Source organism: Chinchilla lanigera, unplaced genomic scaffold (assembly GCF_000276665.1).
Source record: "Chinchilla lanigera isolate Chin_1 unplaced genomic scaffold, ChiLan1.0 scaffold00012, whole genome shotgun sequence".
Classification (NCBI taxonomy): domain Eukaryota; kingdom Metazoa; phylum Chordata; class Mammalia; order Rodentia; family Chinchillidae; genus Chinchilla; species Chinchilla lanigera.
In genome coordinates, this window is record NW_004955413.1 from 22,386,355 (window position 1) to 22,410,867 (window position 24,513).

Sequence of the window (24,513 nt, forward strand, 5' to 3'; positions counted from 1 at the left end):
AAAGAGGATATCAGCAAATGGAAAGATATCCCTTGCTCATGGATAGGAAGAACCGACAGAGTGAAAATGGCCATACTTCCAAATTTGTTGTTTTCCCATTTGAAACAGATTTAATGCAATCCCAATCCAAATACCATTAACATATCTCACAGATCTAGAGAAAACATCCCTAAAATTCATCTGGAAGCAGAAGAGACCTAGAATAGCAAAGACAATCCTGGGAAACAAAATCAAGGCAGGAGGTATCACAATCCCTGACTTCAAATTATACTACAAAGCTACTGTGATAAAATCAGCATGGTACAGGCAAAAAAAGACTTGAGGACTAGTGGAATAGATTAGAAGATGCAGCTACAACTACAAACACTCAGCCACCTTGTCTTTGACAAAGGAGCCAAACACATTCACTGGCGGAAAGATAGCCTCTTTAATAAATGGTGTTGGAAAAACTAGCTGTCTACATGCTGAAGACTGAAATTAGACCCATGTCTATCACCATGCACTAAACTAGTCTAAAATGGATCAAAGATCTAAATATTAAACCAGAAACATTAAATCTACTGGAAAAGAAAGTAGGTAGAAATTTTGAAGACATAGGGGTAGGCAGGGACTTCATGAACAAAACCCAAACTGCATGGGAAATTATTCAAAGAATCAACAACTGGGATCTCATCTTATTAAAAAGTTTGCACATCAAAAGAAATCACCAACAGAGTGACAAACAACCCAAAGAGTGGGAAAAGATTTAGCCAACTCTCCCTCAGACAAAGGATTTCTATCTAGAATATATAATGAACTGAAAAAAAATCAGGGCCCCCAAATTCAAAGACCCAATCAAAAATGAGTATCTGAGATGAATACACACTTCTCAGATGAGAAACACAAATGGCAAATAAACACATGAGAAAATGTTCAACAGCATTGGTCATTTGAGAAATGCAAATAAAAATGATGCTGAGATTCCATCTCACCCAGAAAGAATGACTATTATCAAAAAATCAACCAATAACAAATGCTAGAGAGGCTGCTGGGAAAAAGGAAGACTTTTCCACTCTAGGTGGGAGTGTAGACTGGTACAACCATTGTGGAAATCAGTGTAGAGATTCCTCAGTAAAGTAGGATTAGAGGTTACATTTGACCTAGTTATTCCCCTTCTGAGTATTTCTCCAGAAGAATTGAAAACACCATACCACAGTGATATATGTGCACCCATGTTTATAACAGTTCAATTTGTTTTACCATCAACTGAGGAATAGATAAGAAAGTTGTGGTATTTTTATATAATGGAGTACTACTCAGCTATAAACAAGGGTAAACTCGAGGCTTTTATAAGTAAATGGATGCAATTAGAGACCATACTTGTGAAATAAATCAAACTTGCATGTGTAAACATCATATTGTCTCCCTAATGTAAGAAACTGAAAGAGTAAATAAGATCCAAAATCTACTATAGATATTGTGAAAGGGAAAGAAACTGCTCAAAAGGAAAGAACGATAGGGATGGATGAAAGGAGAAAAAGAGGAAGGGAAAAGAAAAAAAATCTATACAAAAGATAGATAAATAGTTATATTACTGATTTCTTTTAGTTCATTAAAAAACAGTTTATGCTTATATAGTTTGATCAATTGTTCATGCCTACATCCTGTAATCTAGCAACTACTTTAAAGACAAGATGCAACATATTAATGATTGTTAGTCTCCTATTATCTTGTTTTGAAATTCTGTATTGTTGTTTATATTGGTTTTCTCTTTTCAAAATAAGAAATAAAGAAAGAGTTTTTGTAACTCTAACTTAATGTAACTGTTTTACATGTTCTATATGTTTTCTTGTCTGTTCATCTGCCTGTTAATGTTTTTAATAGCTGGTTAAAATACTTTCAGCTGCTTCAATTAAAAAACTTGAGTTCATATCAAAAAATTACTAACTACTAAATGGGCAATGCATTATTAGTTTCCCAGTGGTTTTCTCTAGATAACCCACCTGCCATGTGGGTTAAGAGGATAGAGGCTGCCTGGCTACACTCCAGACCCAAAGTCTGCTTCTGCTGAAACCCTGAGCTTCCACCCGAGCCTGAAGATGTCAGGTGGGTGACTGGAAAGTGATAAAAGCATGTGTTATCTCTGCCCCCATGTTGCCTCTGCCCCCACGTGCTGCCTTAACTTTCAAGTCAGATGCTACTCAGCTCTGCACGTAAACATTTGGATCATTTGAGAAATCTTTGATCCAGGGCTAAAATCCATGGTTAACTTGACCTAAATTTGCCTCTTTCCTCTCCTTCATGGATAAAGATCTCTACCAGCCAACCTGAATGGAAATGTGAGACCATGAAAGGAGCGAAAAGGGGCATTTCCTGAGTTTCTGGACAATCTCTATCCATTCCCTGATATAGCTCAAATCATCTTCCCCTTTATTAGTCTGTCTCTCTCATTATTCCTGTCCTATGCCTGTGACTGCCTGAACACCGCAGGATTAAGAAGCTGAAACGTGAGCAAGCTCTTGCTTCTTCTTATATTTTTTTGTCAATGAGTGAAGCCTTTTTTGCCCCCAACACTTCTCTCTTAGGCTGTTTTTTCTGTGGCTTGAGGTTCGGTGACACAGAGACTATGTGTCCCAGTCATGACCAACGAGACACAGAGGAAGTCAGCTAAGGGGCTTCTGAGAGGCTTGCTGCTCTAAGGGATGGCTGTGATAGGATACACGGCTTCCTCTCCCACCTTCTTCCTGTTTTGATGCTGTTTTTCCCTGCATTCGGTAGGATTTTGAGGTCACCAGACATGAAGTTCATGAGTCAAACCAGAGAGCAAGAGTGCGCAGGCAGAGCAAGCAGGGTTTCGGCTGACTTCCCCACAGTAAGGAGTCTGCACCCTGGGTCTCATCTTTCTACGTCACTCTTGCGCTCAGTGACCCTCGCCTGGGCCTTAGCCGTGTGCTGATGTGCTCAGTGCTCCCTCCTGCCTGACCGGGACGCGGTGAGCCACCCTTGTGGCTGAGCCCGCAGCCTGCTCAATTTCTGGAAAGGCTGTTTGTGGGTAGAGAAGGGAGGTGTTGGGAGGAAGTCCAGGTGTCACCTGCCTGGCTCTGCTCCTGGCCACCTGCACAGCCTAGATAGGGAGCCCTCCTTTCCCTATCCGCGGTGGCCTCAGCTCTCCACAGGCAGTGGGGAAGAGATGCTCAGCAAGACCTCTCCCTCCCAGTGGCAGCAAGGCACTCTCCTTGGGCAAGGAGAGAAAGGCTTAAGACAACATGCTCCTTGAAGAAATCCTGCCAGGGTCTAGTTCAAGCCCCCGAACCCAGTAAGCAGGTCCTCCTGCCCTCCTCAGCTCCTCCTTCCTCACATCTTCATATCCCTCATACACCTGGCTCCAGACCGCGACATAGATCATGATCTGCACCCCCTGACCCAAGCCTTTGCTGGGTTGTGCCCTTCCCTGGATGCCTCCCCACCTTCCCCTCTGTGCAAGGCCAGCTCCCATGCCACCTCCTGCCTGCTTGCTGCCCCAAGAACTGCCATGCTCCTCTGGAATGTGGCGCCCTCCTGGGTTGTGTCCATATCATGCTTCCATGGACACCTATCTCCCCAATAGACTGAGTGTCCCAGCAAGAGCCCTGCTGTCATCTCAATTCCATCCCCCCTGAGGCACTTAGTACCACCCAGGCTGGCTTCTACCTTCCACCCAGGTGCCCCAAACCCAGCGTGGGAGGCATTTACTAGACACAGGGCCCCGTCCTCTAAGAACGCAGCACAGGTTCAGCTCTGCTCCCAGCTCAGGAATTCCATTTGCTTTTCTTCTCTGTCTCCATCATCAGTTATTTCTGGTAGAGAACATATAAGACTGTGTCTCTGGTTTCACACATGTTACTGACGAAATGTACCTTTCTGCTTCTACCAGATTTTAATAGTTTCTGTCTATTTCTGTGGGTCTCCTCCTGTATCCTTAATATTTTACATGATGGGAAAGTGGACAAAAGTGCGGGGTAAAAGGCTCCAGAATTTTGGAACATAATCAGCATTTCCCTTCTGACTTTGAAATGTGCCTCAGATGTGGCCCAGCCACGGAGCCCAGGTCTCCAGCTCATAAACCACAGAATAAAAAAGTGCAAGTATAGGAGGCTGGTGTTCAGAGCAGCTTTGTTTTTAACTCTAAAGAGAAAATCTTAGCTGGGCGTAGTGGCCCCTACCTGTGATCCTAACACTGGGAGGCTGGAACAGAAAGATGAGGAGGAGTTCAAGGCCAGCCTGGGCTACATAATAGGATCCTTTCTCAAAACAGCAAGCAACCAACCAATCGACCAGCCGAAATTAGTAAACAGGAAACCAAAATCAAAACCAAATCCCCAAAGCCTCAAGAACAATCCAAAGACAAAAAACAAAGAGGGAAATAATTAACTATCCAACCACAAGGGAGTCGATAGTGTTATCTACTCCCACAAGGGAATCATGGGCCACCCTTGGACAGAACGGGAAGGGGTACCCAAAGAAACACCCTTGGAGCCTGTAAGACAGATGCTGCAAACATCTGGCTGCATATATCTCAGTGTGGTCAGCCCATGGGAATGTCGTGAGGGTGCGCAGATCCCACCTACCTGCTCAGCTCCTTCCCTGTACCCTGGGCAGGTGAGTCTTCTCTCAGGTCCTCAGTTTCCCCACAGGACCTGGCGCAGGGAAGGTCCTCAGAGACTGGTGGTGAGACAACCTCTGGCCTCTTTGTATCTCAAAAGAAGCACTGCTCACGTCAGGCTTCTGAAGCAGGCCAGGCTGAGGGTCGCCAAGCCATAAGCACAGGTGGGCTCTAGATCGCCTCATCTCCTCCATGGCCTTGGTTTCTCCAAATTTCCCAAAGGATGGCCACTGACACGTCCACCCTCCCTCAGGATCACTTTGCCCCAGCTGCATGAGCCCAGAGAGCTTTGCGACCCATCTGTGTGCTCCTTCTCTTCTCTTCAGCTTAAGTTATAGGAAGAGCAGAGCAGGCAGACTTGGGTGCAAACTCGGGCTCTGTTTCTGCTTAACTGAGCCACACTCTCTTGGCTCATTTGTAAAATGGACACAAAATCTTTGACTGACAGAGAGGTTGTGAAGATGAGGATAGTGTGGAGCCTCAACTCACCAAGGGACCTTCTCCTGCTTCTGCGTTGGGACACGACCCAGCCGTCCTGAGCTGTGTGGGTCCAGTCACCAGCTGTGGGCTGTGTAGGGACCAGTGTTGTCCTCTAGCAGACAGAGCCAGGCCCAAGATATGGAAAGTGCAAGTCAATTTCTGAGCAGTGCATAATCACACACCGCAAACGTGACCTGCGGGGCACCACCCTCACCCCTGCACTTGTTTACTCACTGAGAGAAACAAGCTCAGATTCCACATTCTCTGTCCCAGCCCAGCTTGCCTTGGTTGTGGGATCATCTATGGTCTTCAAGAAGGATGATCCACCACTGAAAGAGTTTGAGACCCTCCACAGATTACTCTCCATACCATCATGGGCTTGTACCCACCCTCCTTCCTCTCTGCCCATCCCCTTAGCATGCCTGCCTCACCCTTGTGAAGCATCAGCAGTAGTGTTGCCTCTCGCACGCTCTGCACACTTGCTACATGCTTGGTCTCCTGCTGTTGTGGAATGTGGTGTCCACGTGGCTTCTAGACATTTGCTCTTATAGATTCTTCTGCCAAGAGTACCTGCTTCCCCACATGGAGTTGTCATGCATGGCTACCTCTGAGATTCTTCCAGCAACGGCCAGCAGAGTGTCCAGCCCCCTGCTCTGCTCCATGGCACCTTGGGGGAGAGGCCAGTGTTAATGGTTTTGCTACCTTTCCAGGTCAGTAAGACATGCAGCTGGATTGCTGGGGGACTTTTCTGCTTTTCTGCTACAGAAGGGGCTGTAAGACAGAGCTGGACCACAGCCCTTACCCTTCCTGGGAATGTTTCATCTTAGGCAAATGTTCACGTGACCTAATGGTCATCCCTCACCCAACCTTTGAGGGAGGAGTATAGGTAATTACTCAAGAACCACACACTATGGTTTGCAATGCATTCACGTTTCCACTTAATTGGACTTCTAAAATCATTCTGGAATGAGCTCAATCTCTCCTAGTTTAAATAGACATAAAACAATTGGATGTATTTAAGGGATAAGCGATCTGATTTAAGGTTGAAGGAAACTGAGGGAAGGGGAGAATCTATGGCTTTCATCCAGAAACTCAGGTGAGAAACCCAAACATGAACTGTTTTTCACTTTTAGACACCTTGAACAAGAATACTTAGAGTGGTCAGCCTTGTCTCCTTCCAAATTTAGAGGAAATGTTAGGGACAATCATTTTTATTTGCAGGCGAAGAAGGATGCACATGTGTGTCTGGTAGTTGGGGACTTCACTGTTCTTGGCACAGATGCAGGTGGCTGCTTGATCTGACACTCCCTTACCCCAGGGTGTGTGTTTCTATCATGCATCTTTCTTTCCAATTCCTGGACTGATTGGTGCAAGAACACAGTCACCCAACCTCTGTCTCCTAGGAATTTGAATTCTTCATTGGAGACAGAGACTTGAGGATTTTGAATTTGAACACTGGATGGACAACCCTTCAAGAGAAGGCCATTAGTTCCTCAAGTTGGACCCACCCTCACTCCTGTTGTCTGTGGCTTCTATAGATCTTTTTCTGTTTTAAATCCTTTTCCTGCCCCTGATTTCCCTTCCCTTCCCTTCAAATCTTCTTCCTGCCCCTGATTTCCCTTCCCTTCCCTTCCTGCCCCTGATTTCCCTTCCTGCCCCTTCCCTTCAAATCCTCTTTCTGCCCCTGATTTCCCTTCTGTTTTGTTTATGTGAGTCAGACTCCATTTCTGTGTCACAGGCAAAAGAACCCAACTAACTCAAGTGTCACTGGGGAACTGCATTACTAGCACCATGGACTTTTAATCCTCAGGGATCAGGGGTGAAGGGTGGATGGATTATTGAACAACCTATGGCTCAGTATATGAAATACCCAAAGGCCCAAGAGAAATCTAGGAAGGAATGGGAATCACTCAATCAATTACCAATGAAAATTCAGAAGAAGTGAGTCACAGTACTCAGGTGATGAGGCATGTGGGTGGATGTGGCTCTGGTGACATCTTCAGGAGGAAATGGAAGAATCAGTGGAAGGGCTCAGGGACACTGTGGCTGATGGAGGCTCAGAGTGAGTGGGAAAAGTCTTCTGCAGGATCATGTGCATCAGGAGACCTACTGGGGGCACCTCGGGAGTGGCACGAGAGTCTTGTCTGTGACTCTGGCTCTTCCTCTGGAGTCCCACAGGACTCACGTGTTCCACTGGAGTCATAGAGAATCAGTGCCCACTGGGGCAAGTCCATGTGGGATAGGAGCTTCCTTCCTCCCTCCCTGGAGAGGAGGATACTGAGGACATTGCTATAGACTCCTCAGACAGTCCTGGCAGGGCTGATCACCTATATGGTGAGCAAATCAAAGGTATACCATTTTATTGTCTTTCTCTCTTCTCTTGTGTCACTTCCCCGAGTCCCTCAGTCCTGCTCCCAGAATCAGCTCATAGATAACTCTGTGTCAGCTTTGCCTCTGGCTCTGCGGATGGAGACTACAGGTTATGACAGGTCCCTCAAGCCTGCAGAATGTCTTGGGAGTTGAGTGCTTAGAATAATGGAAAGTGGCTGGAGGGCTAAAGCAGGTGCTTGATCAGATTTATAACCTTAAGGGCCAACCTGACCCAATGTGGAGAGTACACAGGGGCAATGCCACAAAGAGCATTTTGGAAGCTCTTGTAGGAGTCTAGGTGAAACATGAGAGACATTTGGATGAGGTGTTTGCTGTGTAACTGTCTCTCTGTGTCCCCCTCCTGCTGAGTGTCTCACCCACCTGCACACAGGCCCTTCCCATCCTAATCCACCCCATGTGCTGCTGTGAATCCCGGCCTCTGTTTGTTGAATGGAGAATGCACCTATGCTCAGCCCCAGTCACACAGGATGAGCTTCATCTGGGTGTGTTGTGGGCTGCAGGTGCCAGAGGCTGAAGGAAGTCAGTGGTGGGAGAGCAGGAGCCCAGGTTGTGGGTAGGAAGCTGATGGAGGACTTGTCTCTTGAGACCCAGAGAGAAGGTTCCAAAAAACCTGGCATATGGTGCCCATGTGAGCCAATCAGTCAGCAAAGTGAAAGATCAGTGTGTGAGCATGGGTATCCAGCTTGACTGCATCACTGCAAATTTGAGATGTAATTGACAGGATTGTCCCTGACTAACCCTGGCCTTCTCTTCCTTGTATAATTTCCCACCATATTATAGAAACCCATAACCAACAGAGTGACATATGGGCCTGTACTACCAGATCCTGGTGATGTCTGAGAAAGAAACATACCCAATTCCTTGATATTAGCTTGAGATAAAGGCAGTCCCATTGTGGTTTGGATGAATTCATTTTTATGTTGCTCACTATATAATCTCTTTAACCTGACACAAGTTGTGGGGATCCACCAGTCTTACTGTTACCTTGGACCACGCTTCTTTCTGTAGTTCTCCACTAAAGGTGACAGATCTTGCAGTCCTGGATCTAGCTCTCTGTCTGTTTTTCAAATCCTGGAAGTTTCTGCTTCTTTAGTGGATCTCGTGGCAACTTATACCTATGAAAGTTGGTTATTTTGCATTCAATTTTCCCAGAACAAATAGTAAATACTGACTGAACAAAAGCCTATAGAACACCAGACAGAAGAGCCAGGTGGATCTGACATATCATCTTGCCAACGCGCTTTTTCCCAAAAGATGATGAAACTGAGGCTTAGATAGGCTGTACTTCTTGACCCTCACCTGTTGATCTCTACCCACTATATCGTTTCTTGATCCATTCTTTATATCTCGTTTCACTTTACTTCCCTCCACCCCAAGTCAACCACTGTTCCAATTCTGCATTTGGAATTCCACTGGTCCCTCAGAGCACCCTGGCCCCATTGGGGGTTGGTTACTTACCAAGCGCTCCACATTCTCTGCCTTCATCATTTCACCATTGTGGTGGAATGACGACTGGTGGTCAACTTGTAACACTCAGGTGAACTGAACCAGTGTGATGCTGGCCATGGGAGGCCCACCTGAGGATTATTGCTGGCAGCACAAGTGGCAGAACTGGAGTAGAGGAGCTGTAGGGAGCTGTTGGTTCTCTGGGAGGACCTTGTCATGCTGGCTTTCCTGATGAACTCAGCTCTTCTCGTTGTCAAATGAACTTGGGACCTTTCTCACTGAGAATGGCTATGGTTCACTTTGGGGAAGCTCAGGTCCTCACTTTGAGCATTGCTTCCTGGCTTTGGAGGGGAAGATAGATGGTGCACTGCTCACTGCTCAGGAGAAGCCTGTCACATTGGCTTTGCCGATGGGAGGTTGGCTGCTGTTATTGGAAGAGTAGCTTGGGACCTCACTGCTGCTGAGCATGGCTATGGTACATCTCTTTTTTTTATTGAAGACTTTATTGAAGAAGTAGAATATGAATTAGAAGTTCCTTATTGCTAGCATCAGAAATATTTTGTAAGAGAGACCTAACTGGAAGAAGATGAGGTTGGTATGTATCGCAAATTTTAGTTCCATAGGCAGATAAGCCAATGCTTACTTAGATTGTCAGATATGAAATAGTTAAAATTTCTACATGGTACATCTCATGGGAGCTCTGGTTCTTACTTTGAGCATCGCTTCCTGGCTCCAGTGCAGATCCCTCAGTCTGCTAGCACAGATTCTTCATCCCCTTGGCATAGACTTTCTAGCTTCCACGACTGACCTTCGGGCCTTCCCGGCACAGATCCATGAAACAGGCGTGCATGAGACATTGTGGTGGGCTCTTGGCCTGCAGCTGGGCTCATGGGGAGCATTGTAATGGGCTCTAGGTCTTCAGATTGGCTCATTCAGGACATTATCATGGGATCCTGCATTCTGTGGTTTTTATTGTGTGGAGAGATTTCCTGCATTCTTCTTGTATATGATTGTTTGTGTGAGTGTTATAAAGTAATCTTATAATTAAGTGTCCTGTATTGTACTGTTCCCCTTGCAAAACCACGGACTACAACAACCATGATCATTATTCAAAAAGTCACTGTCTGACTGAGACAAGGGTAAAATGACAGTGGAAAGACAGAGTTAGAGACCACCATGGGTAGACTGTATTCTTGCTAGGACATGAAAGTAGGAGGAGGGTGGAAAGTGGAATCCCTGGTTTTTTGTTTTTTTTTTTTTTTTTTTTTTCTGGTACCGGGAATTGAACTCACGACCTTGCGCTTGCCAGGCAGGCGCTGTGCCGCTGAGCTAAATCCCCAGCCCCCCACCTTTTTTTTTCTGCACTCCAACAGTTTTAACTCTGGCTTTTCCCATGTGTAGCTGTTCAGTTTTTCTGACCTTCCCATTGCTTGTTCCTGCGTCTGTTTCTAGCAGCTCCCCAGTGGATTCCTCAGTTCAAAGTGAGCTCTTTCTTCCACTACCCCCACTCTCTAGCCTCCTCTTGTCCCTTATTTCAGGCTCTGGGTTCTTGGTTGTACTCAGACAGAAATGCCAAGTTCCTTAACACCCCATTCTATAGACTTGACCTCCCTGCTTTCCTCTCTATTCACATGCTTCCACTTGTCCGTGCCTTTGTCCAGCACATCTCCCTTGATCTCTACAATTCTTGTGGAATGGGCTCCTGGAAGGAAGCCTGACTGTGAACTCCAATGCATCTGACTAAGGTCCTCCACCCTGCCCTCCAGCTCTGCGCCTGCAGTGGCGGGTTTCAGCCAACTCTGCCTTTCCCCCATCATGTAAGTGCGTTCACTCTTCCTCAAGGCTGTGCACATTCATCAGAAGAAAGGTACCAGTGGTGCCTGCACCTCTGGTGTGACTCTTTTTGTGATTTTCAGAGCAATGGCTATGAGGGCTTTCTGCCCCTGCTTTCCATTATGGAGTGAGATTGCCAAAGGGTGTGAGGGCCATGGCACTGGCTACTGAATGAAGGTTGATTTTGGCCACCTTGATTGCACGGAGATTCTTTTCAGTGACTTTCAGGAACTGGATCCAGTCCTTGGTTATGGTAATTTCTTTGGGTGTGGTCTCACTCCTCTGCTTCTGTCTCCTCTTTTGACCTCTACTTCTCCTCTTCTTCTTTTGTCCTGTCCCCATCTGAAGGCCTGGCTAGGAGGCAGGGCAGAGGGGAAGTGAATACCTGGGCCCTGAGAAGAGGGTGAGGATGGGAATCTGCACAGACTCAGTGTTGGGAGATCCCTGGGTCTCTTTCACACCTCCTCTTCTCCCTCACTGGCTCCTCCAGTGGATAGTTTGCATTTAGCGCTGCTACTTCAGGTCTAGTATGCAGGTAAGAATTGATAGATTAGAGGAAACGGAAATCCATGGGGACGATGCATGTGCCATGATAACAGTGGTGTCTCTGACAGGTTTTCCTTATGACTCTCTGAGGTTTTCAGGCTGGAGAAGAGGAGAAGACAAACTGTGGGATGGAAGGGGAGCTAACCCAGGCAACAGCCAGGGACAGGGAGGGGCCGTGTGTCCTGTAGCTCCCTCCAAGATGGCAGCAATGGCTCAATGGACTTTGCCCAGTGTGTGATCTGTCTTCTGGGCTCTAGCTGCTATTTAAAGGAAGGCAGTCGTCCTGCTCCAGCTCCCTCTGCCCTCAACCTGGCCAGGCAGAGGCACCAGGTCCTGTCAGAGTCCAAAGAAGATAATGCAGTGGAATTACAGCCATAGAGAAAGAGCCAAATCCACATATACCAGAACAGATGGGAAGGAATGTTCTGGCAAGTACCCAGGGCTGGGAACATCTGTGTATAAATAGTATGTACTTATTTATGGTCTGGGATGAACAGGCTGTTTACATGCTCATCACATGACCTTGTCAAATTATCACACACACTCCATGGGGTGAGAGACTTTGTGGATCCTATCTTTTTTTTCTTTGGTCTTTTTGAGACAAGATTTTGCTATGCAGTTCAGGTTGGCCTTGATCTCACTTTGTAGGCAAAGCTGGCTTTGAACTTGCTGCACTTCTCCTGAATCAGCCTCCCGAGTGCTGGGATTACAGGTGTGCACCACCATGCAGGCTGTGACTCCTATCTTAAAACAGAGAAAATCACCATGAAGGTCAGGTAATGTACCCAAATTTTCACAGTAGTGCTAGGCCAGGACTTGCACGCAGGTCTTTCTGATTAAAATCCCATGTTTCTGATGATTATGCTGTACCCACTTAAATGCACAATAATATTACACACATGTAAAGGACTCCTCTCATTTTGAACCATGTCTTATACCCTGTGTCCAGGCCCCATTCTTGGTAGATTTACCAATAAAGACTTCTTTCTCCCTAAGAACCTTTTCTCAGGCACTGGTTTTCAGTGGGTTTGTGTTTTCAGACCTAGGTTTGATAACAGTGACTGTGTTACAAATGAGACACAGGAGAAGTTGATGGAGGGGCTCCAGAGGGCATTGTTGTTAGAAAGGACAGGCATGACAGCACAGCTGGCCGCTCCTTCCATGCTTGCTGCTTTGGATGGTCCATGACCCTGGAGACTGGGAAGCATTTTAAGAGCATGAGCCATGTGGACCATAAACCAAACCTGGAAGCTAGATGGAGGGGTTTTGGGGTAATAATAGTCCTTAGTCATTGCAGGCTGATCATGTCCTCAATCTCCTGAATGAGTGTACAGCGAAGGCTAAATAAAAGGGGCAAATGGAATGGTTTCAGAGCTCCAGGAGGATCAAAGCCCTCTCACAGAATTTGAGATTCTCTCAGGGCTGAGACCAAAACCTTCTCTGGGTGGTCTGTATTTATTTGGTTATCAGAAGAAGGGAGGGGACTACTCACAAAGGGCACAACCACTCCAGGACTTCTCCAGGTAAGGTATTAAGTTAATCCGCCCAGTGTAACGGCAAAGCAGGCTGAATTCCACAGAAGACAAAAGAACTCTAAGGCACACAGAGTTTATTAAATTTTGGACCAGTCACCGCACATCCCCGACTTGCAGGTCAGGAATGTGGGGCAGGGCCTTTCTTTGTTTCCACCTTATATACACCTTTGGCTTCTGTGGTAACAGATTGGAATGTTGCAGCCCTTGACATAGATGGCCACACTTTGTTTTCCTTGTCTCACGTGACCAGGTCATGCCCCAGTCATGGGCCCAACCACAATGATATATACTTTCTGTACTCTGTTCTGTATGTCTACTTATAGATACTCATACATTTCCTTTATGGTTACAATGTTTATCTAGGGCCAGGGAAGGGATGAAACAACCCAGGCAGGGTCATAGGTGGTTATCTGGGCCCGGGTGTTCTTTGTCTTTGGAGAAGCTTTCCAGGGCAAAGTCAGGACTGCATAGTTAACTTTTTACAACCCCTCCAGGATGTTTCTCAAGACACATTTTGAGGCTTGTACTAAGATAGAATTATTCTATCTTAAAAATGATATGCTAAGAGTCACCGTCCACTACACCAGAAGTGAGATGCCTGAGGCTAAATTATTTATCTAGTTGAGGTTGGATCCAGGTGTCCTTGGCTGTGATCTTGTCTTATCCTTTGAGGCTTCATGGCTTCACTCACCAGTATAGGCCTCAGTAGGGATTAATTAACCTCACACAGGTTCACTTACTATGGGTCCACAGTCCATCTCCAAAAAGGAGCCTAGGCCTTGCAGACTCACAAGTCAATATGAAAAACCAATTGATTAATTTAAGTCCAGCTCAGGGCTGCTTTGTAGTGGCCTCCGACAATTCCTTCTTTTTTTTGGTACAGGGAATCAAGCTCAGGACCTTGCCCTTGCCAGACAGGTGCTTGTGCCCCTAAGCTATATTCCCAGCCCTCTTTTTTTGCTTTTGTAATTTCAGCATTTGAATTATGGCTAGTGTTGTTGGGTTTGACATCCCCTGTAGTAGATTAAGAACAGAAGTAAAAGACACAAGCATGTTAATGTAATGAGTCCATTGTAGGATCCACAACAGGTCTGTTGGCAGCTGACTTCACCACTGGTTTGAAGATCTTGTCTCTCTATGGCCACATGTTCTAGGAAGGCATCCATAGTGATGATTTATGATGGTATTAATTTTTTTTATGAGATGGATCTGGTGGATCCTAGTAGAAGGAATCTAGCATATTTTCTGTTGGTTTTATCTGTGTGGTCACTTAGAGTTTGGTAGTCTCTAGGCAAGAATAAATCAATTTTTGGAACATTTAGTATTACGATGGCATTGTTTTATGCATCTTGTGGTTATACTTTTCTGCTGCATGTTTAAGACCAAGTTAAAGCGAGACTTGTATTAATTAAAATTAACTTCTTGCTGTCTATCAAGGTTGGTTACATCTCCTCAGCATTTATCTTGGCACCACTTATAGTGTCTCTCAGTACTTCTGTCAGTGTCAGCCATCAGGATGAGTCACGGCCACTGGTTGACCAAGTTACTTTCTGTGAAAGCAACTTTTCTCTCCTGGTGACTCTCTTTAAGTACACTACACATCATAAAATCACTTTTCTCTGTTCTTCCACAGTCTCTTGATCAGAAAACTAGGAACTCAATTGAGTTATATGATATCATAGCAGAAGTTTTCTTAAATCCTGGGTCCTCACTGACCTCGGGGGGCCAGGAGAAAAATATTGGCTATCCTCTTAGCCTATCTATCTTTCTCATTTTTGGTTTCCAAATCTTCAACCTGGTTTTGAACATTCAGAAGATAATGTTCATGACATTATATTGTAGTGGGAGCAAAACTTAATTGTTAAAATTTTGTCTGAGTATTAAGCACCTTGTAATATAAAGTATAGCCAGAGAATTGGTACATCCTACCATCATGGATATTTTAGTAATTGAATACCTGTAGAATGTTAACAGATAACAGTTATATAGTTTTACAGAGAAAATTTGAAATCTAAAGTCATACATAGTATTGTAACATAACAAGCATGATGATATTTTTGCAGCACATTTAAATTTCCATTTTGGAATCAGTAGCCTTTTTAGTCAATCATCCCTCCTTAATACATAAGAAGCTTTTATCTAATTTGCTATCTTTTAATAGGATGTCATTGAAGAAATTTGTAATATTGTCTGGGCTGTTCCATATGTAAGCATCTCTAAATGCAGTGGTATACACATAGCATATACATCAAGTAAGTTTTTGTTAAAAAATTATCATTTGACTGATGACCTCATAGGGGTTGGAATGAACCTCTTGTTACAACTCTATGGAGCACATGAGAAAGATAAATGTCTGAATCAGAAACAAAATGTGTATGACTATAAGCAATCTCAGTTTTACATTGTAGAATACTGTACCTTTGAAAGGCGTGCATATATTTAATACACCATGAAATTAGCAATAACAAATTGCATTATTTTGTTTTTTTTTAGTTTTGTACTGATAGCATCTTTTAATCAGAAAACCTTATTGTCTTATTTTGAAAACTTAACCTTCTGACAATTGCCATGTAAACATATCACAATAATATATTTTGAACAATATTTATTCAGGTGTCTCCCATAAGGCTATGGAGATTATTGGGGCTCCTTATTAATGAACAAAAACTGGCACCTGTCTGCCTGTTATTCCAGGCAGCTGCTTTTTTACTGATCAGTTGGAGTCCTGTCCACCAATCTCTCCCCACGCTAAGGGATTTTTGTTTAATTATCTTAACAAAGTTTTGATATCCTATGAAAATCCACTCACAGCACATAACACATTAATTGTGAATAATGAAACTCTCAAGTCATAATACATAATTGACAATATGCATTACATTTATATAACTAATTTTGATATCATTTTGACCTGCCAGCAACTTGGTAGAAGTAAATCTTTAGTTTAGATAACATTTATCTATAAGCCAAATTAGATTACAGGCAATTGCTTCAAAAATCAAAAAATACAAGAAGAAGAAAAATTTGTTGAGCTCCAATAAAATAGCTTTTTACAGATTGAACAGAGAACAAACAAAAACACACACACAAGGCAATTTGCTTATAAAGTCAGAGTGCACTCAAATTTTTGGTCACATTGAATTCTAATAATTTTTTTTACAAATTTTTACCTTAAAAATTTTAAGTTGAATTATAAAATTTTTAAGTTTAATTATAAAAAGACTAGTAAGAACTTTATTTCTCTTTGGTTAGATCAATTAGCAGAGATCTCTTCATTTTCATTAGGTTAATTAGCAGAGATCTTGTATAAAGAGAATTTGGAAAAAATTAAAAAGCTTCTATCTACAGTTAATATATTTTTAGTGTTTATTCTGTCTTAAGAATACCAGCAAATTTTGTGTCCGTTTATTTTATGTAGCTTCCAGCTTAGTCATCTCCACATACTCCATCATGTACTTAGACTGTCTTTTCTTCCAAGAGAATTCCTGGGTTTCTCTCTATAAGACTTACTGTAATTCAGGTTAATCTTATCACTTATGCAGACTTCCCTTTTTTATGATTTTAGTTTTCGAAAGGGTCCAACTCTCTTACAGAATTCAAGAGTCTCTGGGTTAAGACAAAGACTTCTCTGGGTGGCCCATAGTTATTTGGTTTTTAAACAAAGGAAAGGGATACTGAAAAAAAAAAAAAGCAAAAATCTGAGCAGGACCTTGGGGAATAATTTCCCAAGTAGTAAATTATGTCAATCAGTAGAACTACCTTGTCTTAGGCTGGCATTTACTGTAGGAGCGTAGAGCCAGCAGCTGCAGTCTCTGTTTAGTTAATCAGGGTTGGAGCCAAACATCCTCAGCTGTGACCTTATCTTGTCCTTTGAGGAGTCACAGCTTTACAGGCCTCAGCGGTGACCAGTGTCTCATAGAGCTTCACTTACTGTGAGTCTGCTGCCCATCTCCAGACAAGCTGCCTAAGCTTCAGACAACTCAGAAGTAAACATGAAAAACTGATAGGTTAATATTAAATCCTGCTCAGAGCCACGTTGTAGTGGTCTCCATCACCTGCCTTCTCGTCTGTTCAGGGACTAGTGAGAAGGAAGTATTGAGATGCAAACCTGGGTGAAAATCCAGGGTGTGATGCTGCTTAACTCTGTGATTGGGCTGGTTCCCTCACCTCTCTGAATTCATGTATAAAATGGGGACGATAATCCTTCTCTGACAGATGCTGTGAGGAGCAGGAGGAGGAGTCCCCAACTTACCTGTCTGAGTTTGGATGTGACCCTGCCATTCTGGGCAGTGTGGACTCAGGCACCTTGCGTGGGCCAGGAGTGAGCAGGGGCTTCCTTTGGGCAGATAGGCCCAGGTGCCTGACAGGGACACAGAAAGTCACCACTTCTGACCAGCTCAGGATCGCACACCCCAAATATGTTGCCAGGTGTGTGCCTCCCTCACCTCACCCTGCTTGCTGACCCACTGAGAGGAGTCACCTGGACCACCCATTCCTGGTCCTGGGCACAGCTCAGCATGGTTGTGGGGCTGCAGTGGTCTTTGGAAGAATGATCCACCACTGAAAGAGTGTGGGACACTCCACAGATTTGTCCCCACACCCACATAGTTTTCTACTGAACTCCCTCCTTCCTTGTCCCCTTCCCTAGCAAGCCTTCCTCACCGTGTTCCCTGGCAGCACAGGCAGGGCTACCTCACACCCTGCACACTCACCACATACTCATACTGCTGTTGTGGGAGGTCCTGTCCATGTGGCTTCTAGACCTTTGCTTTAGGAGGGTTCCTCTGCCAGCAGCTCCTGCTCCATTGCCCAGAACTGTCATGTGCACACTCCCTGAGGTCCCTCCAGCATTCGCTCCCTGCACTGCTTCCGTGGCACCTGTGGGAGGGGAAAAAGTCCACAGCTTTGTCACTGACCCAAGGCACTAAGCCACATAGATAGGCTGCTGGAGGACTTTATCTACTTTTCTGTCTCAGAAAGGACAGCGAGCAGGAATGCACCCCGGAGCCCAACCTAACCCTTGCATTGGTGACTTTTCATTCTGGCCCAATGTCCATGGGCCTTGTGGTTGCCTTTTATTCATTTTTTGAAGGAGGGACTGCAGTTGACTACAGAGGAACCACATACTACAGTTTGCCATAGTTCATATTGCTGATTGTGTTCTATAATCATTCCCTGATGATCTAAATTTTCTCTTTTCAATAGACACATAATAATAGGACATATTCCTGGATTTTTTTGTCTTTTTTTTTTTGTTTTGGTACAGAAAATTGAACTCAGGACCCTGTGCATGCCAGGCAGGAACTTGTGCCACTGAGCTATATCCCTGGCCCTTTATAGGACATATTCCTGGGTAAGTGATACTGTTGGCAGTTGAGAAAGCTGAGGCAAAGAGAAAGGATTGTGACTTTAATCCCTTTGTGGCCTGATATTTCCTGTTATGGCACTTGCTGGTGTTTTTCTTCTTTGAAAGAAAAAGAGAGACTAGGAAAGTGTAGGCCAAGTCAACCTGGGATTATAGCTCTGGACAAAACGTTTCCCTAATGACCCACCTGTCTACTTGCAGAGCTGAGCGCTATCTGACCAAAAGGTTAAGGCACCAAATGGAGGCAGAGATCCCAAACCTGTTCATCCCATTGCACTCATGCATTGGACAGCAGGCCCAAAAAAGGGTCAGTGTTTTCAGCAGAAATGGCCTTCAAGGCCCTGGCCCTGGCATTAACTCAGGAAATTGTTATCATAACACACGCAATGCAGGTGTTATCTACAGCAAAGCTGGCTGGAGACTAATCATGCATTGCCCAGCTGTGTGACATCAGAGATTAGTTATTTTTCAGTCAACTCAGACTGAGGGAAACTAGAGGATTTATTTGAGTTTTACCTTGGTGGCAGTTTGACACCTACGACCACCCTTCCTTGCTAACGGTTATTTTTTGTCATTTTGTCCTGAAACCTCCTTTCTAGTTTGTCCTGTTTTACCAGCATGATTTTCATTTGACAGCCAAACCACTGTGAGATGCAGAAACTGTTAAAGGTCCAAAGAACTGCGACCTGCTCGGACGTGGATCCCTGATCAGATCTCTTAACGTTCCCAAAGTGGCAGAACACTGTCTCAGGGTGGTGCATTCAGGATGAGTCTGCCAACCCAACTCGGAGGGGAGGTAAAGGGTCTCTCACTTCCAAGGACTGAATCAGATACCCATCTTATGGATACCTGCAGGTCTGCTGCAGGGCAGGTAAAGGGTCTCTCATTTCCAAGGACTGAATCAGATACCCATCTTATGGATACCCACAGATCTGCTACAGAACAGCTTAGCCTGACAAGATAGTCTTCCTGTGTTGGGGATTTGATGGAAATCTTTGGTCCAGAAGCAGTATCCACTGAAAAGTGATCCTAGTCCTATTGGGAAGTGGCCATTACACTGTTCCAGGCGCATCATACAGACAAGAGCAGTGGAGCTGGGAATTTAGCTCAGTGGCACAGCACCTGCCTGGCAAGCACAAGGTCGTGAGTTTGATTCCCGGTACAGAAAACAAACAAACAAAACAGACAAGAGCAATGATGCATAAGGAAGGCAGTGGGTCATCACCAAGGCACCTGGGCACCACCCTCATCCCCGGGCCCTGGAGAGGTGGGCTCCAACCAGGTAAGCTGAACACTCTGCCTTGCATGCTCCGGAAGAGGGACGCAACCAGCTGTTCTCCTTTTCTCTTGGAATAATGGAAGGGGAGAGGAATATCTCAACTTCACAGGTGACTTGGGGCTACTGAAGCCATCATGGCGGTGAGTAGAAAGCTCCCTGCTAGGATGCAGAGCAAGGAGCAGTGAGGAGGGACTTGCAACCTGTGCAGACAGCCATGGTGACCTCGCGGGAACTCGGAAGGGCAGCTCCCCGCCACCTAGAGCCTGCCACCAGACTCATCCACAGCACAGTCCGGTCTGTCTTTCCTCTGATAGTAAAAATCAGGTCTGAGTAGCAAGTGTCAACCTCAGGATGGTTTAGAACTAAGTGCAATGGTGACAAAACAAAACCCATAATCTTAATGTTTCTGCGGCAAAGCAAGACACACTTAGTGCATGTGCAATATTCAGGATAATTCTACGCATTCACAGAGTAGACAGAGCAGATTCCAGTTTATTTATTTATTTTTATTTTCTTTTAGATTCCAGTTTAGATTAGGTATGTGATTAATTTAAATGCATGAGTTTAATTTAAAAGGCTGTTTACTAAGTAATAAGGATGCTGAGCAACAAAGGCGCTTTTATCCTGAGAAAGGCAGCGGTCTCAAGTGCGGTAGATACCCTAATTGAGGTGTGAATGTGGTGGAGTAAAAATAGACACTTGAGGGCAGGAGGCACTTTAAGAGCGCCCTGTCCACCACGCAGCTCTACAGAAGGTGCCAGGGCCACAACCAACCTCCACTTGTCGTGCTCCCAGCAGTCAGGAGACCAAGGAGACTCGGATGGCATCTCCATTGTGCCATCAAAATAATAGCACTCACCTGCATGGAAAGAACTTTGGGGTTCCTTCACAGAATTGCCATAGGATCTAGTAATTCAGGTTCTGGATACACAACCAAAAGAATTGAAAGGAGAGACAGAAACAGGTACTTGCAGAAAAGCATTGTTCACAGTAGACAAATGATGTCTACGGATGGATGGATGAATAAGCAAAATGTAACATGTGCAGGCAGCGGATGTTATGCAACCTTAAAGATGAAGGGAGACTGACCATGCCACAGTGCGGAGGAACCTTGAATGCATTATGCTCAGTGAAATAAGCCAGACGCAAAGTGAGAAAAGCTGTTTGATGCCACTTGCATGAGGTCCTTACAGCAAGGAGATTCGTGCTGACCGGCAGCAGAGTGGTGGCTGCCAGGGGCGGGAGCAGGAAGCGGAGCTATTACCAAAGGGTTCAGGGTTTTAATTTTGCAGGATAAAAGTGTTCTGGGGATGATGACGCTGATGGTCAGGCAACAATGTACACTCAGGTAAAGCTGCTGAACTGCACACTTAAAATAACTAAAATGGTAAATTTTCACTTATGTATCTTTTACTACAATTTAAAGACTTCTTCTGGGTGTGGGCTTGAGCCCAGGGCCTTGTGCATGCTACACAAGCTCTGTACCACTGACCTGGACTCCTGCCATCTTTTTTTTTTTTTTAATTAATTTTGAGAAAAGGTCTTACTACATTGTCCAGACTGACCTTCAACTTGAAAATCAACTTGCAGGTGTGTGCCACGGTGCCTGAGTGTAATAATTTCTGTCAAGTGTTATTTTGAGTGGAAGGTGGAAGGAAGCCAGATGTACTGCTGCTTCCTTACTGGGATCACTAACCAGTTAGATTTGGCTTTCATTACCGGTGGCCACCAGCAGGGGGACCCATGTCACTAATTCGTAGCTAGACCCCACTGTAGGGTGCAAAATGCTCTGAGAGGGAAAGAAATCTCACTGAAGGAATGTCAGCCAAGCTCCACATTCAACCCCGCTCCCACCCAGAGCTGGTCAGCAGGGAGAGGGCACCAAGTGCAGCGGAGCACGAATCCTACAGCTCCTGTCCTGCTGGGCCCGCTGGGCTCTCACATGGAAGTTAGGCTCTGCATGGGCACAGTTTTTCCTCCATCCTGGGCTCACCTGGACAACTTCTCCTGCCCCCTGATTCAAACCCTGCTGCAGCCCCAGCTCTGAGAATGCGCATCTGAATAGCAGCTTTGCTCTGCCAGGTGATGTAGGGACAGGGGTTTGTAGAGGAGAAAATAAAATAGGGGCCTCCTCAGGTCTTGTAGCTAATACTGACTAGAAGGAGTTAAAATCAAAGTTTACTGGAGAGATTCCCCTGAGAAGCAAATCAAAGACAGGGATAGAAAGAGGAAAAAACCGACAAAGAAAGGCACCAAGTGACCTTGGAACTTGCACCAAGAGACCAGAAAGAGAGCTTGAGATAGGACCTCCAAAGGATAGAGGGGAAATAATGTAACTCCCAACCCGCCGGATGGCTGACATGCCAAGTTCATTTCCCCAACTCGAGCAATGAATTTTAAGGAATAATGGAGCTTATGAGTAGGAGATTTTATTGAGAAAGAGACAGCTCCTGAGACAGGAGGGGACCCCAAAAATGAGTTGGATTGGACTCCACTTTACGGAGGAGGTTTTATGGAGCAAAATCATGAAGTGGGTACAAAATAGTGAGGTGGGTACAACATGGGACAAAACTATGATCAACCAGAAAGATTACAAGTACAGCTGGTTGGGTAAAATTACAAGTACAGCAAGTTTGATCCAACGGGGAAGCAAGTCATGGAAAGAACAAGGATCTTTTTTGGAAGTGAGCGATCAGGAGGTCCCGGTCACTTGGGTGACTCATGCCTATCGAGACTTATTGGACTGAGTAGTATTCATTATAATATACTGCTTATCCCATGGGCAGGTACGTAGACCTTATCATTGTATCTTTATCCTGAGGCCTGGCCTTTAATGAATGTGCCTCTGGCCACCGTTATAACTTGTTCTTGTCTTCTGCTCTGACTCCTTTGAGGACCTAGTCTTGCCTATAATGGTTCCACCTAACTTAACTGTCTATAATAAGCAAACAGGCAAGACACAGAGAGAAAGCCAGGTGCACAAGCGATAAGCTGCACCCACTTCTAATAAAATACAAAGGAAGCAAAGGGGAAGCTGACTAATTTTAAGGCAGTATGGGGCAGGAGCTACATCTCAGCAGCACAGCACCTGCCTGGCAAGGGTGAGGTCATGGGTTCAAATCCTGGTACCCAAAACAAGAAAAACCCTAGAAATATATCTCATATACTATTAAGACAGTATGTTCTCACATCTATGTACTAACATATACACATACATGTATATTCATTCTAAAGTCACTATATTATTCACTTTAGGGTCATTATAAGGTACAGTAGGTCTGCACTCCCCATTTCTAAGTCTAGGCTAACCAAGAATAAGGCACCCCCTTGACAACTAGCTACCCATCCCAAAGACAGGCCTTGAAAGATATGTCAAGGACAAGTAAACAGGCAGAAAGAAGCTGTGCATAGACCAGGGGAAGAACTGATGTCAGGCAGAGGTGCCTGGAAGCCAATCCAGTTATGGCAAGTTCAGGGTGGAGGGGAAAAGGTCACTCATGTCCCCCATGAAACAGCTGAGAACAAAGGGCTCACAGGTCCTCCATCTTTCTGGAGCCCCTGTCCTTATCCTTATCAGGTGTTATGGTTGAGACATTGTGTCAACTTGGGGAGTCTAGAGGTTTGGCTAAGTGACTCAGCAGGAAGCCAGGGTGCTCACTTTGTATACATCCTGAGCCTGTGGAAGAGGAGGGCATGGAGATGATGTGAGAGCTACACGCCCCTTAGGTGGGGGTAGCCTGTTTACAGTGTAAGGCAGGGAAAGAGGCTGCTTGCCGCCGCTCCTCCCTTTGTTCTGGCCGCATTGCCATTTGGCTGCCATTCCCCTCTTTGCTCTTGTTGCTTTGTTATCTTCTGCCTCGGAGCCAGCAAAGTATGGACTGAAACCTCCACAAACTATAAGCTAAATAAACCTTTCCTTCCTTCATTTTGGGCATTGGGCATTTTGTCTCAGCAACGAGAGAAAAGTAACCAAAACATCAGGGTTGCTATCTGTCTACTCCTTTTTCTCCTTCCGTGTCCTCTTTACAAATAAAGTTTCTTCCCTTTGTTAAACATTGTCCCTCTGATTTACTCTTGGGGCTGAGTTTGGATCCCTGCAGGCTGCTGGGCTCCCAGATGCACCAGTGACACATCCTGCTCTTGGGACAGAGAAAGACCAGTGGGCAGGAGGACTGGGGCAGCTCAGGGCGGCTGAGGAGGGAAGTGAATCCCAGATGCTGCTAATGCCAGTGGGGGCTGTGATCAGCTTTGTCCTGAGCTCTTCGAAGGCTGTTTTGTATTTCATGCTCACGTCAACTCCAGGTGGACGGTACAAATTTTACATAGCACCATGTACAGGACAACTCAGGCTCAGAGGTAGAGACAGCAGGAGGAAATCAGGTCTGACTTCCAAGTTGGGGACCTCAACTACCCCCATGTTTTTTCCCAGCTAAGAGGGAGGAGGCGGGAAGAGGGAGACCCAGTCTCACCTTCCTTCGTGCCAGGACTTTTCCATGTGGATTCTCCCTGATCAGCAGAAAGGACAGAGGACACATGAATAGAATTAGCTGGGAAGTGCACACTGCAGTGTGCAATGCACTTTTTCTAGAGAGGTACAGAATTACTGCATCATCTCATTGCAGAGGCAGAGAAACCGAGGCAGAGGCGGGGACAGTGGCTTGCTCAAGGTCACACAGCGAGTCAGCGGAGGAAACAAGTGCGGCTGTGCTTCCGACTCCCCCAAGGGTAAGAAGCACACACTCCAGACAAAATACAGAGCAGCCATGTCTGGGTTCGGGAGAAGGAACAAGAGAGGGAGATTTTGAGGTCTTTCCAATTAGGGAGGAAGTGATGGGCATCGGGTGAGTTCTGCATTATTTCAGCTTTTTGGTGAAGGATAGTTGCAGTTACAGCCAGTCAAGTAAGTGTCTCACCTTCAGGGGAAAAAGCCACCATCCTTCTGGTCTGAGGAAACCAGAAGTCAGAGCCCAGGGCAACCAGGACGCCTGGAAACTGAGGGGAAACTGTTAGAGAAGAA

The 24,513-nt window shown here is 45.2% G+C and overlaps 1 protein-coding gene across 1 annotated transcript in view; it reads right to left on the reverse strand.

The window, feature by feature from the left end:
* The window catches only part of LOC102005583 (apolipoprotein L2-like), a 21,990-nt gene extending 14,655 nt beyond the window's left edge, over positions 1 to 7,335 (reverse strand). Inside the window, exon 1 of the mRNA XM_005379646.2 lies at positions 7,212 to 7,335. Coding sequence (XP_005379703.1) covers positions 7,212 to 7,335 — 124 coding nt within the window. The remainder of the gene's footprint in view (positions 1 to 7,211) is intronic.
* Positions 7,336 to 24,513: the final 17,178 nt, after the last annotated feature.